Source organism: Erpetoichthys calabaricus, chromosome 3 (genome assembly GCF_900747795.2).
Source record: "Erpetoichthys calabaricus chromosome 3, fErpCal1.3, whole genome shotgun sequence".
NCBI classification, from domain to species: domain Eukaryota; kingdom Metazoa; phylum Chordata; class Cladistia; order Polypteriformes; family Polypteridae; genus Erpetoichthys; species Erpetoichthys calabaricus.
In genome coordinates this window covers 120,005,407-120,024,539 of record NC_041396.2, presented here as the reverse complement: position 1 = coordinate 120,024,539, position 19,133 = coordinate 120,005,407, and the positions used below count along the sequence as shown (strand labels likewise).

The window sequence follows — 19,133 nt, the reverse complement described above, 5'->3', positions numbered from 1 at the left end:
TTCTCAAACCCCGTCATAAGTTATATAGCACATTAAATGCTTTGTGTTAATTGATTCTTAAACTGACTTCTTGCACTAAGAGGAGGCGCCGGCAGCGATTGGCGCACAGAATACATTCACTTCATGATCTTCCTGCTCTCTGAACATTTAGAATGCTAAGATAAATACTTAATATAATTTTCATGGTGAAATGCATTAAAGCATGCATTAATCATATGGGGGCACGGCGGCGTGCCTGCCTTGCATTTGCATGTTTTTCTGGTGGGTTTACTCGCCGTGCTTCAGTTTCCTTTCAAAGTCATATAGGATGTGGGGTTTTGTTGTGCTATATTGACCCTGCTAGTGTAGGTTTTGCTTGTATTCATCCTGCGATGTGCTGGCGACTCGTTCAGAGATGGGCGCAACTCTGAATGGATGGCATAATTAAACATGTATAACGAAGATATTTTTAAAGTTCTGAACACTCCGTGGGCTAAGTTTATAACTAGTTTTAATTTCACAAAGACGTTTATCGTGTGGTGATTGGTTATGTGGTGAAAGAAAAAGGAAGGATAGGAACTGGGGTTTTGGTACGACAGATAGAGACCGCATGTATGCAATAAAGATAGCCCGCTCAGAAGAACATGCATTGAATTCTGTGTTCGTGTCTCCGACCAGCAGATCACAAACCCAACATTTACACAATATTTAAGTTAAACCCGTGCGATAGCTATTCATACATCCAGTTTTTTGGAGCATCGTCACACCTGCCATAAAGTTCTCTACACTGAACATACACCTGGGGACCCCTTACTGCAAGGGAGCAGCACTACCGCCTCACTACCGTGCATGTGTAATACCTGCTTTAATGCATTTCATCATGAAAATGATATCAAGTATTTATCTTAGCATTCTAAATTTTCAGAAAGCAGGAATATCATGAAGTGAACGGATTCTGTATGGTGATTGCGGTCTTCTCTTAGTGCGGAGGAAGTCAGTTTAAGAAGCGTAGTGATTAACCACTGGGTCGGGGAACGTAACACAAAGCATTTAATGTGCTGCATTAATTTATGACGGGGTAAATTAAATAATTGATTAAACATTGATTTTAGGGAGAAGTTTAGTTTACGACATTCTACTTTAATTATGAAGTAAACTATGAGAATAAAGTGGAAATGTCGACTTTGTTCTCGACATAGTTTGTTTTTTTCTTCCCAGTATAGCTTAGCTTGAAGCAAGGTCTAGATTAATGCAGTTTGCCTAAATGATGGTTCAGTTGGTAAAGATGTCATCACCAAGTTGCACTTGTTTTATTTTACTTCAATTTGGTGAATACTGTGTAATGCACCTGTGCTTGAAGTCTTGAAGTAATAGTATTATTACTGATAGTTGCACTATTATTTATTTTATTGTTATTATTTATTAGTTTAAATATTATGCAGTTTAATGATGATAAAGTTGTTTAAAAAGTCACTTTAACGTGTCAGTGGACAGATTGTTAACATTAACAGAAAGTGTAGTTGGTTTACAAAAATATTTACTATTTATTCCTTTTCTAAGACATATTCGGTGCAATACAATTTTTGACAAGCACTTCTGGATATTTTACCAAGTCTAAATGCCTCTTTGTATGGTTGAAAATATGTTGTCAAAATTATAGTTTGTTTTGCAAAATTTGTTCAATAAAAAGGTTCTATATTTTGACTGCATCTGTCATGCAATGTGATACCTTCTCCATTAGTGCCACCCCCTTGAAAGCTATCACTTTATGGGGCAATGCAAAAATGTATTAATACCTGTGTGCACATTAAAATGTTTTTTTTTGTACAATACTCTTGACAGTGGAATAGGTTATTCTTGGCCAGTAATTGCAGTGGAACATGTGGTTAACATCCACTCATGCATGGGGAAAAAAATACCGTCGAATACAGTGAAACCGGGATAATTTAGAAAAATACCGTCATATAGAATTTTGGTCATACCGCCCACCCCTAATATATATATATATATATATATATACATACACACACACACACATACATATACACACACATTCATATTATACATACATACATATTCTAATTTTATGACCAGCACCTGTATATCATGACAAAGTTGATTTATTTCAGTAATTCCATTTAAAAAGTGAAACTTGTATATTAGATTCATTCATTACACACAGACTGATGTATTTCAAATGTTTATTTCTTTTAATGCTGATGATTATAACTGACAACTAATGAAAGTCCCAAATTCAGTATCTCGGAAAATTAGAATATCAAATTAAGAACAATGCAAAAAAAAGGGTTTTTAGAACTGTTGGCCAACTGAAAGGTATGAACATGAAAAGTATGAGCATGTACAGAACTCAATATTTAGTTGGGGCTCCTTTGGCCTGGATTACTGCAGCAATGCGGCGTGGCATGGAGTCGATCAGTCTGTGGCACTGCTCAGGTGTTATGAGAGCCCATGTTGCTCTGATAGTGGCCTTCAGCTCTTCTGAATTGTTGGGTCTGGCATATTGTATCTTCCTCTTCACAATACCGCATAGATTTTCTATGGGGTTAAGGTCAGGCGAGATTGCTGGCCAATCAAGAACAGGGATACCATGGTCCTTAAACCAGGTACTGGTAGCTTTGGCACTGTGTGCAGGTGCCAGGTCCTGTTGGAAAATGAAATCTGCATCTCCATAAAGTTCGTCAGCAGCAGGAAGACGGCTGCGTTGACCTTGGACCTCAGAAAACACAATGGACCAACATCAGCAGATGACATGGCACCCCATACCATCACTGACTGTGGAAACTTTACACTGGACCTCACGCAACGTGGATTCTGTGCCTCTCCTCTCTTCCTCCAGACTCTGGGACCTTGATTTCCAAAGGAAATGCAAAATTTACTTTCATCAGAGAACATAACTTTGGACCACTCAGCAGCAGTCCAGTCCTTTTTGTCTTTAGCCCAGGTGAGATGCTTCTGACGCTGTCTCTTGTTCAAGAGTGGCTTGACACAAGGAATGCGACAGCTGAAACCCATGTCTTGCATACGTCTGTGCGTGGTGGTTCTTGAAGCACCGACTCCAGCTGCAGTCCACTCTTTGTGAATCTCCCCCACATTTTTGAATGGTTTTTGTTTCACAATCCTCTCCAGGGTGCGATTATCCCTATTGCTTATACACTTTTTTTTCTACCACATCTTATCCTTCCCTTCGCCTCTCTATTAATGTGCTTGGACACAGAGCTCTGTGAACAGCCAGCCTCTTTAGCAATGACCTTTTGTGTCTTGCCCTCCTTGTGCAAGGTGTCAATGGTTGTCTTTTGGACAACTGTCAAATCAGCAGTCTTCTCCATGATTGTGTAGCCTACAGAACTAGACTGAGAGACCACTTAAAGGCTTTTGCAGGTGTTTTGAGTTAATTAGCTTATTAGAGTGTGGCACCAGATGTCTTCAATATTGAACCTTTTCACAATATTCTAATTTTCCGAGATACTGAATTTGGGACTTTCATTAGTTGTCAGTTATAATCATCAACATTAAAAGAAATAAACATTTGAAATAATTCAGTCTGTGTGTAATGAATGAATCTAATATATAAGTTTCACTTTTTGAATGGAATTACAAAACTTTGTCATGATATTCTAATTTTATGACCAGCATCTGTATATGTATGTATGTATAATATATATATATATATATATATATATATATATATATATATATATATATATATATATATATAGATAATATACATACATATAATACATATCTTTATCTATATCTATATATCTATCTCTATAAATACTGTATATATATATATATATATATATATATATATGTATAATATGTATACATATATATGTATATGTTGATGCTTCAAACCAGCATCAATTCTTATAGGTACACTTGCACAAAGTCAGGAATTTTGTAGGATTATGAATTGTGAATGATTGTGAATTTCCCCTTGGGATTAATAAAGTATCTATCTATCTATCGTCAGGTGTATGATCAACCAATTATACCAAACAGGTGTTAATGATCATCAATGTCACACGTACATAGGTTGAAACACAGTCATTAACTGAAACAGAAACAGCTGTATAGGAGGCTTAAAACTGGGTGAGGAACAGCCAAACTCTGCTTCCAAGGTGAGGTTGTGGAAGACAGTTTCATGTCATGGCAAGATTGAGCACAGCAACAAGACACAAGGTAGTTATACTGCATCTATCTATCTATCTATCTATCTATCTATCTATCTATCTATCTATCTATCTATCTATCTATCTATCTATCAGCAAGGTCTCTCCCAGACAAAGATTTCAAAGCAAACTGGGGTTTCAAGATGTGCTGTTCAAGCTCTTTTGAAGAAGCACAAAGAAACGAACAACGTTGAGGATCGTAGACACAGTGGTCGGCCAAGGAAACTTAGTGCAGCAGATGAAAGACGCATCAAGCTTATTACCCTTCAAAATCGGAAGATGTCCAGCAGTGCCATCAGCTCAGAACTGGCAGAAACCAGTGGGACCCAGGTACACCCATCTACTGTCCGGAGAAGTCTGGCCAGAAGTGGTCTTCATGGAAGAGTTGCAGCCAAAAAGCCATACCTCCGATGTGGAAACAAGGCCAAGTGACTCAAGTATGCACGAAAACATAGGAACTGGGGTGCAGAAAAATGGCAGCAGGTGCTCTGGACTGATGAGTCAAAATTTGAAATATTTGGCTGTAGCAGAAGGCAGTTTGTTTGTTGAAGGGCTGGAGAGCGGTACAATAATGACTTTCTGCAGGCAACAGTGAAGCATGGTGGAGGTTCCTTGAACGTTTGGGGCTGCATTTCTGCAAATGGAGTTGGAGATTTGGTCAGGATTAATGGTGTTCTCAATGCTGAGAAATACAGGCAGAAACTTATCCATCATGCAGTACCATCAGGGAGGCGTATGATTGGCCCCAAATTTATTCTGCAGCAGGACAACGACCCCAAACATACAGCCAAAGTCATTAAGAACTATCTTCAGCGTAAAGAAGAACAAGAAGTCCTGGAAGTGATGGTATGGCCCCCACAGAGCCCTGATCTCAACATCATCGAGTGTGTCTGGGATTACATGAAGAGACAGAAGGATGTGAGGAAGCCTACATCCACAGAAGATCTGTGGTTAGTTCTCCAAGATGTTTGGAACAACCTACCAGCCGAAGCCTTCAAAAACTGTGTGCAAGTGTACCTAGAAGAATTGATGCTGTTTTGAAGGCAAAGGGTGGTCACAGCAAATATTGATTTGATTTAGATTTCTCTTTTGTTCATTCACTGCATTTTGTTGATTGATGAAAATAAATGATTAACACTTCCATTTTTGAAAGCATTCTTTGTTTACAGCATTTTTCCACACCTGCCTAAAACTTTTGCACAGTACTATATATTAGAGGTGGGCGGTATGACCAAAATTCTATATCACAGTATTTTTTTAAATTCTGCCGGTTTCACGGTATTAGACGGTATTTTTTTCCCCATGCATGAGTGGATGTTAACCACATTTTCCACTGCAATTACTGCAGTAGACTGGCTAAGAATAACCTATTAGACTGTTATGAGAATTGTACATCGTACAAAAAGACATTTTAATGTGCACACAAGTATTAATCCAGGTTTGCTTGGCCCCATAAAGTGATAGTTTTCAAGGGGGTGGCACTAAAGAGAAGGAATCACATTGCATGACAGATGCAGTCAAAATATAGAACCTTTAATTGAACAAATTTTGCAAAAGCTTAAACTATGATTTTGACAACATATTTTCAACCATCCAAAGAGGCATTTAGACTTAGTAAAATATCCAGAGGTGTTTGTCAAAAGTTGGATTGCACTGAACACGTCTTAGAAAAGGAATAAATAGTAAATATTTTTTGTAAACCAACTACACTTTCTGTTAATGTTAACAATCTCTGTCCACTGACATATTAAAGTGACTTTTTAAACAATTTTACCATCATTAAACTGCATAATATTTAAACTAATAAATAATAACAATAAAATACATAATAGTATTACTGATAGTTGCACCATTACTTCAAAGCTTCAAGCCCAGGTGCATTACACAGTATTCACCAAACTAAAATAAAATAAAACAAGTGCAACTTGGTGATGACATCTTACCAACTGTACCATCATTTAGGCAAACTGCATTAATATGGACCTGGCTTCAAGCTAAGCTATATACATAAATAATAAAAACTGCAACTTGCATTTATAATGCTGTTTGTGGTATAGCCCTACGGAAGCGCATTAGGGCCACTGTGAAGAAGAAAAAAAAATGGACACGGAAGAAAAAAACAAACTATATGTCGAGAATAAATTCGACATGTTGACTATGTCAAGATTAAAGTCGACATTTCCACTTAATTCTCATAGTTTATTTTATAATTAAAGTAGAATGTTGTAAACTAAACTTCATCCTAAAATCAATGTTTAATTTACTAGATTTTCTCAAACCCCGTCACAAGTTAATGCAGCACATCAAATACTTTGTGTTAAGTGTTCCCCAACCCAGTCGTTAATCACTACGCTTCTTAAACTGACTTCCTCCGCACTAAGAGCAGGCGCCTGCAGCAATCACCGCACAGAATCCATTCACTTCATGATATTCCTGCTCTCTACCAAAACCCCAGTTCCTATCTTTCCTTTTTCTTTCTCCACATTACCAATCACCACACGATAAACGTCTTTGTGAAATTAAAACTAGTTATTAACTTAGCCGACAGAGTGTTTAAAACTTTAAAAATATTTTCGTTATACATGTTTAATTATGCCATCCATTCAGAGTTGCGCCCATCTCTGAACGAGTCGCCAGCACAGGATGAATACAAGCAAAACATACACTAGCAAGTACAAAAACAAGTACAACTTGGCTTGCAGTATTATCCAGTAGTATAGAAACAGTATTTACACATCTGACCTTTTAAAACTAAAGAATCTCCAGACGACGGACGTGACTCCTTTTTTTCGGCAAAAGTTCTTCTGTTCATCATGTTCAACTTTTAGTTCAGTTTCGGAATGCTCTCTGTCCATTTTCACCGCGTGGCATACCTATGCTCCCGCCCACTATTTGGTGGTGTAGCAGTGAAAAAGAGCCCTAGTGCAACAAATCTGTGTTTAGCGGTGTAGCAGTGAAAAAGGTCCCCACTTAAACAGTTTCCCGCTGCGCCATGTTCCGAAAGTCGTTTAGGCAATTTAAATCGGTGTTGCGGTATAAGAAAAATCCTTATCATAAAAAAAATAAAAAACGGTTTTCGGTATGAACCGGTATACCGCCCAGCACTAATATATATATATTTTGTGAGACTTGCCCGGACACCACCAGTCAGAGACCACATCTTTATATAAAACACGTTTATTTAACTCTTTTAGGGCAGATGTCGACTTTTGTCGACATCCAGGGATAGAGGGCGACAATCAGCTGTTAATGGCGACAAAACTCACTGTCACGTCGCAGGCATTCCCTCTGTGCTTGGAGGAATGCTAGACTCGTTGACTCGGCAACTAATCCTTGCGTGTGCGTGAGCTGCGAAATGTAAACAATGGCAAGATGGCATCGACATGTCACAAGGGAGCGAAGCGAGTGCAGAAAAGAAAACACTCGGCAGACGATGTTTTGCGCATTATCGCGGAGTCGGACTCTGATTTTTCAGAATCGGATTTTATTGACAGTGATCAGGAGATCAAACAAGAGAGTGAGAAGCCGGCATCAGCTGATCGGACACCAGCCGATGCCACGCCAACTGATCCGCTGCCAGATGAGTGCATTTGCGCAGCCGATGCATCTACGGCAAGGTTCGCGTGGAAGGAATACACAGACATTGATCCATAGGTGCCGAACTAGTTACCGGACTTCACAAGACGGCATGGCTTGCTGTTGGACACGACAGATCACCCGCTGCTGGACTACTTCAGGCTGCTCTCTCCTGATGCTGCTTTTCAGCTACTGTCAGACGAGACAAACAGGTAGGCAGAGAAATTTTTTGAATCGCGGGCTGTGCTTGCATCGCATTCTCGTTTTTCAAAGTGGAAACCCATAACAAAAGACGAGATGAAGCGCGCTGTGGCATTACAAATAGAGATGGGACAGAACTGGTGATATAACTTCAGGGAGCATTGGTCCAAACGTTCTTTGTCCCCTGTTGGCTTTGGACAGGTTATGCAGTGGTGATGATAGGTACGTGCTCCTGCAAAGTTTTATTCACTTCTGTAATAAACAGAAGCAAATCCCATGGGGTGAGCCAGGCTATAACATCATGCATAAAGTTACATTGTGGAACCAACATAGAAACAATTTTATCAGCCTGGCTGTGATTTGTCTGTCCATGAATCTATGATAAAAGGGACACCTTTTTTTCTGCAAATATATGCCAGACAAGCCCACAAATTATGGCATAAAGGATTTTGTACTGGCAGAAGCAAACACTGGTTTCAGCCTGAAAGTAATTACATATACAGGAAAGTATTTCTTTCAAAGAGAGAACTGTCCCTTGACAAGTCAGGTTGTGCTGGAGCTGCTTCAGGGCTATGAACATTTGGGTCATGTTGTGTACATTTGGACAATTTTTATACATGCCCAGAATTGTTCATGGAGCTAGAGAGGAGAGGAATTGGAGCTTGTGGCACAGTGAGGGTGAACAGGATACACATGGCTTCACAGTTGAAGCCAGACAGGCTGAAGATGAAAAGAGGTGACAATACAGTTTTTATGCGGGCGGATAACTTGGTGGCAGTGGCATGGCACGATGGCAAACGGGTGACTTGTCTCTCTACAGTACACACTAACAATATATGTGAGAAAGTGCAGCAACAGACAATTGAAAAGTAGGCACCAAAGCAACACGTATTGTAAGTAGTGCAATGTGGCAATGACTGAAATTGGCTGCTTTGAGCGAGATCAGACTTTGCTGTGTAAAATGTATGTGATATGTATGTGAAATCAGAGTATGCAGGCTCATACAACATGCAAGACAGTAACATTTGTCAAAAGGAAATATTTTTTGTTGATTTCAATTGCTTTGTGTTCTTTTTTTAAAAAAAGTTAGTTTTTAGAAAAATATTCAGCCCTGGGAGAAAAGAAACAAAACAAAAAAAAAAATTAGCCCTAAAAGAGTTAAGCACAAATAACACAGTCCCGCACAATACACAGTGCTCCCAGCACCAATCACCCCTCTTTCGGGCTTCTCTTTCAATGTCCGTGGCAGCCTTTCCTCTCCTCACGGGAGGTTTGTCCTGCTCCCACTCCTGACTCCAGCTCTCTGATTGTAGGGAGGCGGCCCCTTTTATTTCTACTCGGATGTGCTCCAGGTGCCTTGTGACGTTCTTCCAGCAGCACTTCCTGGTGTGGTGGAAGTGCTGCCCTTTGCACCGGAAGCACTCCAGGCGTCCCTGAAAGGCTCTTCCTCCATCTTGCCGGGTGTGTTTAAACCGATATATAGCATGCACTTTTCACAATCAACCAAACAACTTTTCACAAACAAAAACATTCAATCTGGGTGAGCGCTCCGTGCAAGTGATTATTACTATAATCCACAAACTGAGTATAAAACTTTTTAGATAGATGCATACAACATTATATGTAGACTCAAGGCTGGAGTTGCAGGCAAATGTTCATTGTGATTAATTATTTTGTGTTTATATTTTAAATAATTTAGAATACTTTGCTGAGATCTGTTTTCACTCTAACATTAAAAAATCTTTTCAGTGTTAAAAAAGTCTAATTAAATTCATTGTGTTTCCTTATGGTGACCGTATTTTCCCCTTTTATACTCTTTAGACCTTAATAAAACATGTAACATCCCATACATTTACCACTCTGTGATCATCTACTTTAGCACTTCCTCCCATTTTCCCTTCTACACCTGTACCCTCAGGCAATTAGACAAAGTAAAGAAACAGGGAGGAGTTAAGTTGCACATTTAATTATGTATTATTGATAAAATGCCCAAAATATTAAGAAAGCAGGAACAGCCAAGGATGCACAGGTGGACGCAATTTTTCACTCCCTTCCTGACCAGTTACCTATAAAAGCACACAGGTACAAATCACCCCCCAATTGCTCTGTTTAGTCAGTTTATGGCCTTCCTGCTGTGGATGGCTTACAGGCTTTAAGTCCAAACACAGTAACCCCTGCCAAGCTTGTCTGATGCTCCACCCTCCTCACTATAAATTTCACATCCTGAATCAGTCCTAAAGACTGGGGGGTTGGTTAGGCAAGCATCAAAGCACTGTTCTTCTCATCAATGAAGTAAAACATGTCTCCTGAAACACTGATATTACATTTGCTTTGTCTAAGTTACAAAAAAAGACATAAAATATTTATCAATTTATATGATTGAAATCACTCAAATACAATACTGTATAAAAATTAAATATGAAAACTTCCAAAGAGCATGAATACTTTTTATAGGCAGTGTACACAGATAAGGAATTAGGAAACAGAAGATGAGGACTGTGACTAAAGCATAAAATAATTATAAAGGTTAAGACTTTGAAAAAAGTACGAAAAAACAGTTTAACACCGGGCGGGAAAAAAAACAAAAACAGGCAAACAAACATTAAAAATCAAAGTAGCTGTCATAAGCTCTCTAAGTGAAGCCAAGAAAAAGTACAGGAATAAATACTTGTAAAATTCAAATAAGAGCAATGAGTACAAGTTAAGAACCTGCTCACTACACTTGTAAATAATTCAATAATAGCCTTATGTGACAGCAAATTAATCATATCTGCAACTGGGCAAGGTTAGGGACAAGCTACATGTGTAAAGTGTGATCAAAGGCAGTTCAAGAGGCGTGTCTGAATAAATGGCATGACAACAGTCCCCTGTAAGACATGGCTCCAGACATGTAAAAAGCTTCACCAAAGTCCAACCACAGAACAGAGTACTAAGCATAAAATACAAGACCACCCACATTCAGAAAAGGAACAGATTTCAAAAAGGCATAGAATAAATCAACAGATTCTACATCAGAAACTGAAAATTGTGTACTTACAAGCAGAAGCTACAAAATCCAATTAAGTCACACTTTCAAAAATCAAAAATAAACATACCAACGTAATGTTTTCTTCAACAAGAAAAGTGGAAGTGCTGAATGAAGCAAATAATTTGAACACTTAAACTGTTCAATTTAGTATAGATAATAAAAATTATCTATATTATTATCTGCTGGGAACGTCTGGCGGAGGAACCGGTCAGAAAGATCTTTAATGGCCACCTCCAGCAGAACTTCAACCTCATTCCGAGGGAGGCGAAGGACATTGAGTCTGAATGGGCCATGTTCCGAGCCTCCATTGTCAAAGCAGCAGAATGGAGCTGTGGCCGCAAGGTTGTCGGTGCCTCTTGTGGCGGCAATCCATGAACCTGGTGGTGGACACCTAAGGTTTGAGAGGCCGTCAAGCTGAAGAAAGAGTCCTATCGCGTCTGCTTGACCAGTGGGACTCTGGAGGCTGCTGAGGGGTACCGGCGGGCCAAGCGTGGGGCGGCATCGGTTGTTGCAGAGGCAAAAACTCGGGCATGGGAGGAGTTTGGGGAAGCCATGGAAAACGACTTTTGGTCAGCACTGAGAAGGTTCCGGCAAACCATCAGGCGCCTCAGGAGGGGAAAGCGGTGTTCCACCAACACTGTGTACATTGGAGATGGGGCCCTGCTGACTTCAACTGCAGATGTAAATGACCGGTGGAAGGAATACTTTGAGGATCTTCTCAATCCTACCAGTATGTCTTCATTAGAGGAAGCAGAGCTGGAAGTCTCCTGGGGAGGGGGGTTCCCATCCATAACAGGGGCCGAAGTAGTTAAAAAGCTCCGAGGTGGTGGGGCTCCTGGGGTGGACTAGGTTCACCCTGGGATCCTCAAGGCTCTGGATGTTGTGGGGCTGTCCTGGTTGACATGTCTCTGCAACATCGCATGGACATCGGGGACTGGCAAACCGGGATGGTGGTCCCCCTTTTTAAGAAGGGTGACCGGAGGATGTGCTCCAACTATAGGGGGATCACACTCCTCAGCCTCCCCGGTAAGGTCTATTCAGGGGTGCTGGAGAAGAGAGTTCGGTCGATGGTCAAATCTCGAATTCAAGAGGAACAATGCGGATTCCGTCCCGGCCGTGGAACACTGGACCAGCTCTACACCCTGGCCAGGATCCCGGAGGGAGCATGGGAGTTTGCCTAACCAGTCCACATGTGTTTTGTGGATTTGGAGAAGGCATTCGACCGTGTCCCTTGAAGAATCCTGTGGGGTGTGCTCCAAGAGTATGGGGTACAAGGCTCGATGTTACGAGCCATTTAGTCCCTGTACAGGAGAAGCAGGAGCTTGGTCCACATTGCCAGTAATAAGTCAGACTCGTTTCCTGTTGAGGTTGGACTCCGCCAGGGCTGCCCTTTGTCACCCATTCTGTTCATAAGTTATATGGACAGAATTTCTAGGCGCAGCCAAGGAGCGGAGGGGGTCTGGTTCAGTGACCTCAGAATCTCGGTTCTGTTGGCTTCATCGGACAGTGACCTCCAGCTCTCACTGGAGCAGTTCACAGCTGAGTGTGAAGCATCGGGGATGAGAGTCAGCACCTCTAAACCCGAGGCCATGGTTCTCAGCCGGAAAAGGGTGGAATGCTCCCTCCGGGTTGGAAACACATTACTGCCTCAAGTGGAGGAGTTCAAGTATCTCGGGGTCTTATTCACGAGTGAGGGAAGAATGGAGCGGGAGGTTGACAGATGGATCCGTGCAGCATCTGCAGTAATGCAGGCTCTGCAACGGTCCATCGTGGTGATAAGAGTTGCTGAGCCAAAAGGCGAGGCTGTCGATTTACCAGTCGATCTATGTTCCTACCCTCACCTATGGCCACAAGCTTTGGGTAGTGACTGAAAGAGCAAGATCGCGGATACAAGCAGCCAAAATTAGTTTTCTCTGCAGGGTGGCTGGACTTTCCCTTAGAGATAGGGTGAGGAGTTCAGTTATCTGGGAGCGAGACTCGGAGTTGAGTCGCTGCTCCTCCGCATTGAGAGGAGTCAGTTGAGGTGGTTCGGGCACGTGACCATACATGAACCTGTTCAAATAAAAAAACATATGTTCTGAAATTATATACATCTCTTCTCATTTGGTCAGAAAAGTACAGGATTTCATTAACACTAAACAGTCCTTACACCCAAGCTTTTAGAAATAGAAGGCAAGTTGAACAAGATGAAAAACTACAAGCACAGACAGAGGGCAGCCAGGTTCAAGATGCTAAAAAGTACTTCTTTATTGCTTTTACGCAAGAGCAAAGCCATTGTAATGCACAGTGCTTTGTATTTTTGATAAGTACTACTTAACTACTAAAAGACATCATAACTTCCACAAGAAAAGCAAGACACCACTATTTAAAACACATGCAGGATCAACAGCTCCTTATCTTTTGCATTCACGGGTGGACACCCTTATAAAAACCAGTCCATGCTAATGTTTACATTACGGATCCTAACAAAGGGTTTACACAAAGACTTTTAAAGTCTCAAAATAAAGACATCTCTTCTCAGAGACTGAAAAAACTACAAGATTTAAATTGCTCTAATAATCCTTATGCCCTAATGATTAAAAATATGACCCAAGTTCAAGAAAAACCAAAAAGATATTTGATGTTTCAGCATCAAATGATATCACTGCCGTGTTCACTACAAACAACGGGCAAACACCACCACAAACAGATTCAGTCATTTACTCCAAAGAAGATTAACCTTAAAGTCTATCCACCATCCACTGGTTCTAAGCCGATTCCTCTCCTTGTTGATTTTACTTCCTTGTTTCCATTTACTCTTTTTACTTCCTTTTAGCCTACTTTATGCTCGATGGGTACATATGACTTAACACTACAAATCCTGGAGACTATGAAAAAAATTCATAATACCAGGCCATCTTAAATTCCTTTGCAACTCTCCATCAGCATCTTTGTTTTGCAAATGAGGCAATCAGCACAAGCAGTAAGCAGCCTGCTATCGTATCCCCCAATGAAGCAGCTGAAGAGAGACACAAAATTCTCAGAGCTCAAGTCTTTTGACTTTTTTCATAGGCTTCAGGGATTCAAGTGTTAATTACAACCGGCACAGTGTCAATAAGGAAAGTCATGAGCAAGCATGATTAGCCCAATTCCCCCAGTAAACACTCCCCAGGGCCACATGCTTATGCACACTCACAGAGCCTCAGCTGTTCCAATTTTTTTTAAACTTTCACACTGCTACAAGACTCCTGACCTCTTGTAATTATCTAAAACATACCAGCATAAATGACTATTACTATGCTGGAGCACTACATACTGCAAATATAAGAGATATAAAATGCTTCTTGTTATTAAAATATACTTTGGCACAGAGTGTAAATAAATAAAAAATACAGAATTAATAATGAGACAATCAAAACTAAAAGTTAAAAGAATGTTAGTGACTGCCTTTGTCTGTAGGCTATTTACATGCAATCATCCATTCATTCATCTAATACAAAATCAATATATTTCAGTTCAATAAATAAGTCAGAATTAGTAAATAAATACTAACCTGCTAATGGTTTTCTGGGTTTGCTTTGAATTATCCTTCCTTTTTTTTCACATGCTTTAAGGATAAGCACTTTTAGATCATGAAATTGTGAAATCCAGTTAATCTGTGGAAAATAAAATATATAATAGTCAAAAGAAAATATATATTTTTTTACTAATATCTAAACTGGCTACAACAATAAAATGTGTGTTTTGTAAATTGAGATGGGTATTATAATACAAAAAGAAAAAAAAAAAAGCTAAATTGTGCTGTTGTAGTTACAGGCTAGAAGGAGTAACTACTGAAAATGAAGTTCCTTTTCAAAGGTGAAAGCTCTTGAATATGTACCATGGATTCCTACTGTTTACATAGAATTATTTTCTAAGACATTTTCTGTAACACTTGAGGGGAGCAGAGTGGTTTTTTTTCCATACACATTGTACTTCTACCTTTTTATTATCTATGAGGCCAGCCCTTATCTGCTTATGCACTGTGCCTAACCTATCATTATTTAAAATGACAGTCTCATACTACTTAAAACAGCGCATAAACAAACACCTTCATATGTATCTTTTAACAAAACAAACCTCATAAGGTGATTGTGTCTTGGCTTTACACGCTTAGACATTTCCTTTTTTTGTCACTTTCTCTAAAGCAATTTAAATAAATTCCAAAAACAAAAAGCAGGCATTACACAACTATGTTTTACAGACAAACAACAGCCCATTACCTTTGCAATTCTTAAAGAATAAAAACAAAATGACATACAAGAATCCATCCATCCATCCATTTTCCAACCTGCTGAATCCGAACACAGGGTCACGGGGGTCTGCTGGAGCCAATCCCAGCCAACACAGGGCACAAGGCAGGAAACAATCCTGGGCAGGGTGCCAACCCACCGCAGACACATACAAGAATATGAAACAAAATTTCCACAACATGGTTTTTATAAACATTCTTCATAACTATCTTGTTAGTTCATTTAAGGTTTTCTAGGTCAGCTAGTCGTACCTTTATCTATCTGACATCTTTCGCAAAACCAGCAAAAAGTTATGATTTCTCTCTGCTAGATCATGTGCTTCTTTTTGCATTGTTTTAATGGTTTGTATTTTTTTTCTGTTTAACACAGCCACAGGGGATGCACAAACCAGTGTGTTCCTTTGTGCCGGTTCCAAGCCCAGATAAATGGGGAGGGTTACGTTAGGAAGGGTGCCCGGTGTAAACGTTTGCCAGATCAATATGCGGACAAAAATACAGATTTCCATACTGGATTTGTAAAGGCTTGGGTTAACAACGGCCACTACCAATTACTGTTAGCCAACAGGGTGCTGGCAGAAATTGGGCTACTGTTGGCTGAAGAAGGTCAAGGGGGGTGGGGGGAGAGACGTGTCCCAAGGCAGGAGGAGAGGAGGAAGATAAAGAGAATGGAACTGAGGGTAGGACGTTTGAATGTTGGCAGTATGACTGGTAAGGGGAGAGAGATAGCTGATGTGATGGAGAGAAGGAAGGTTGATATATTGTGCGTGTAACAGAATAAATGGAAGGGGAGTAGGGCCAGGTGGATCAGAGGTGGATTCAAATTGTACTATTATGGTGTGAATGGGAGGAGAAATGGGGTAGGGGTTATTCTGAAGGAACAGTATGTCAAGAGTGTTTTAGAGGTGAAAAAAGTGATGATTATCAAGCTGGAAACTGAAGGTGTGATGATGAATGTTGTTAGTTCATATGACCCTCAAGTTGGTTGTGCGATGGATGAGAAAGAAGATTTCTGGAGTAAGCTGGATGAAGTGATGGAAAGTGAGTGGTGATTGGAGCGGATTTCAATGGACATGTTAGTGAAGAGAACAGAGGAGATGAGAAGGTATGGTGTCAAGGAGAGGAATGATGTGGTCAGATGATAGTGGATTTTGTGAAAAGGATGGACATGACTGTGGTGAATATGTATTTTAAGAAGTGGGAGAAACATACGGTGACGTACAAGTGGAAAAAAATGCACACAGGGTAGATTATATCCTATGCAAGAGGGTCAATCTGAAGGAGAATAAATACTGCAAAGTGGAGGCAGGGGAAACTGAAATTAGGCAGCATAGGATGGTGGTCGGTAGGATGATGTTGGAGATCAAGAAGAGGAGGAGAGTGAGGGCATAGCCAAGGATCAAATGGTGGAAGCTGAAAAAGGAAGACTGCAAGGTTGAGTTCAGGGAGGAAGTAAGACAGGCACTGGGTGGCAGTGAAGAGTTACCAGACAGCTGAGCAACTACAGTAGAAGTAGTAAGGGTGACAGCAAGAAGGGTGCTTGGCATGACATCTGGACAGAGGAAGGAAGAAAAGGAGGAAGAGGTTGGTGAAGAAGTGGGACAGTCAGAGAGATGTAGAAAGTAGACAAGAGTACAAGGAGATAAGGTGTAAGGTGAAGAGAGTGGCAAAGACTAAAGAAAAGGCATACGATGAGTTGTATGAGAGGCTGGACATGAAGGAGGGAGAAAAGGAACTGCACTACCTGGCTACACAGAGGGACTGAGCTGAGAAAGATGTGCAGCAGGTTAAAGTGATAAAGGATAAAGATGGAAACATACTCACAAGCGAGGAGGGTGTGTTGAGCAGATGGAAAGAGTACTTTGAGAGGTTGATGAATAAAGAGAACGGAAGAGAGAGAAGGTTGGATGATGTGGTGATAGTGAATCAGGAAGTGCAATAGATTAGCAGAGGAAGTAAGGATGGCTATTAAGAGGATGAAGAATGGAAAGTCCATTGGTCCAGAAGACACACCTGTGGAAGCATGGAGATGTTTAGGAGTGATGGCAGTGGAGTTTTTAACCAGATTGTTTAATGTAATCTTGGAAAGTGAGAGGATGCCTGAGGAGTGGAGAAGAAGTGTACGGTTAACGATTTTTAAGAAAAAGGAGGATGTGCAGAGTTGTAGTAACAACAGGGGGACAAAATTGATGAGCCAAAGCATGAAGTTATGGAAAAGAGCAGTGGAAGCTAGGTTAAGAAGTGAGGTGATGATTAGTGAGCAGCAGTATGGTCCATGCCAGGAAAGAGCACCACCGATGCAATGCTTGCTCTGAGGGTGTTGATGGAGAAGTATAGAGAAGACCAGAAGGAGTTGCATTGCATTTTTGTGGACCTAGAGAAAGCATATGACAGCATGCCTCAAGAGGAGTTGTGGTATTGTATGAGGAAGTCCGGAGTGGCAGAGAAGTATGCAAGAGTTGAACAAGATATTTTAGAGGAAAGTGTGACAGTGGATAGGTGTGTAGTAGGAGTAACAGATTTATTTTAACATGGAGGTGGGATTACATCAGGGATCAGCTCTGAGCCCTTTCTTATCTGCAATGGTGATGGACAGGTTGACAGACGAGATTAGACAGGAGTCCCTGTGGAATATGATATTTGCTGATGACATTGTGATCTGTAGCAAGAGTAGGGAACAGGTTAAAGAGACTCCGAAGAAGTGTAGAGATGCTCTAGAGATGTGAGGAATGAAGGTCAGTAGGAACAAGACAGAATAAATGTTTGTAAATAAGAGGTAGGTCAGAGGAATGGTGAGGATGTAGGGAGTGGAGTTGGTGAAGGTGGATGAGTTTAAATACTTGGGATCAACAGTACAGAATAATGGGGATTGTGTAAGAGAGGTGAAATAGGGAGTGCAGGCAGGGTGGAATGGGTGAAGAAGAGTGTCAGGAGTAATTTCTGACAGATGGGCATCTTAATTGTGAAAGGGAAGGTCTGTAGGATGGTAGTGAGACCAGCTATGCTAGAGGGGTTGGAGATGGTGGGACTGACCAAAAACAGGAGACAGAGCTGAAGTTGGCAGAGTTAAAGATGCAAAGATTTGTATTGGCTATGACGAGGATGGACAGGATTAGGAACGAGTAGATTAGAGGGTCAGCTCCAGTTGGACGTTTTGGAAACAAAGTCAGAGAGGCAAGATTGCATTGGTTTGGACATGTGCAGAGGAGAGATGCTGGGTATATTTGGGAAAGGATGCTAAGGAAAGACCTGCCAGGCAAGAGGAAGGCCTAAGAGAAGGTTTACGGATGTGGTGAGAGGGAACATGCAGGTGACTGGTGTAACAGAGCAAAATGCAGAGGACAGGAAGATTTGGAAAAAGATGATCCACTGTGGAAGCCTCTAAAGCAGGGGTGTCAAACTCCTGGCCTGTAGGGCCACAGTGGCTGCAGGTTTTCATTCTAACCCTTTTCTTAATCAGTGACCAGTTTTCACTGCTAATTAAATTTTCCCTTTTTTAATAGCCCTGTTTTTAAGGATTCAGTCCTCTGAATTTATTCCTTTCTACTTTAAATGGCAGCCAAACAGAAATGAAATGTGAAACAAGCCAACAGATGACCAGCTAAACTGAGATTTCAAACTCCAACCAATTTCACTCCAACCAATCTCTTAATGAGAAGCTGATTCTTGCTGTTAATTAAACTCATTATTTGATTCCATGTGTTGTTGCTGCTCTCATTCTACCACAGCAGACATTTCCAAAACTGTTGATTTTTCTGTTTTTTTTTTTTTTTTTTTTTTTTTTTTTTTTTTTTTTTTTAAGAGCACCATCAAAATGTTTTGGTGACCTGAGCGTTCGACCTTACTGAGACCATCACCTTTATTTTCAAAAATTGTGTGATTGGCACAG

At 40.5% G+C, this 19,133-nt stretch overlaps 1 protein-coding gene across 4 annotated transcripts in view; it reads right to left on the bottom strand.

Moving 5' to 3' along the window:
- fam120b (family with sequence similarity 120B) overlaps positions 1-19,133 on the bottom strand; it is a 318,887-nt gene that overhangs the window by 102,898 nt on the left and 196,856 nt on the right. For all 4 annotated transcript variants that reach the window (XM_051924265.1, XM_051924264.1, XM_051924263.1 and 1 more), the window contains one exon: positions 14,510-14,612. In XM_051924265.1, the coding sequence (XP_051780225.1) occupies positions 14,510-14,612 (103 nt within the window). The remainder of the gene's footprint in view (positions 1-14,509; positions 14,613-19,133) is intronic.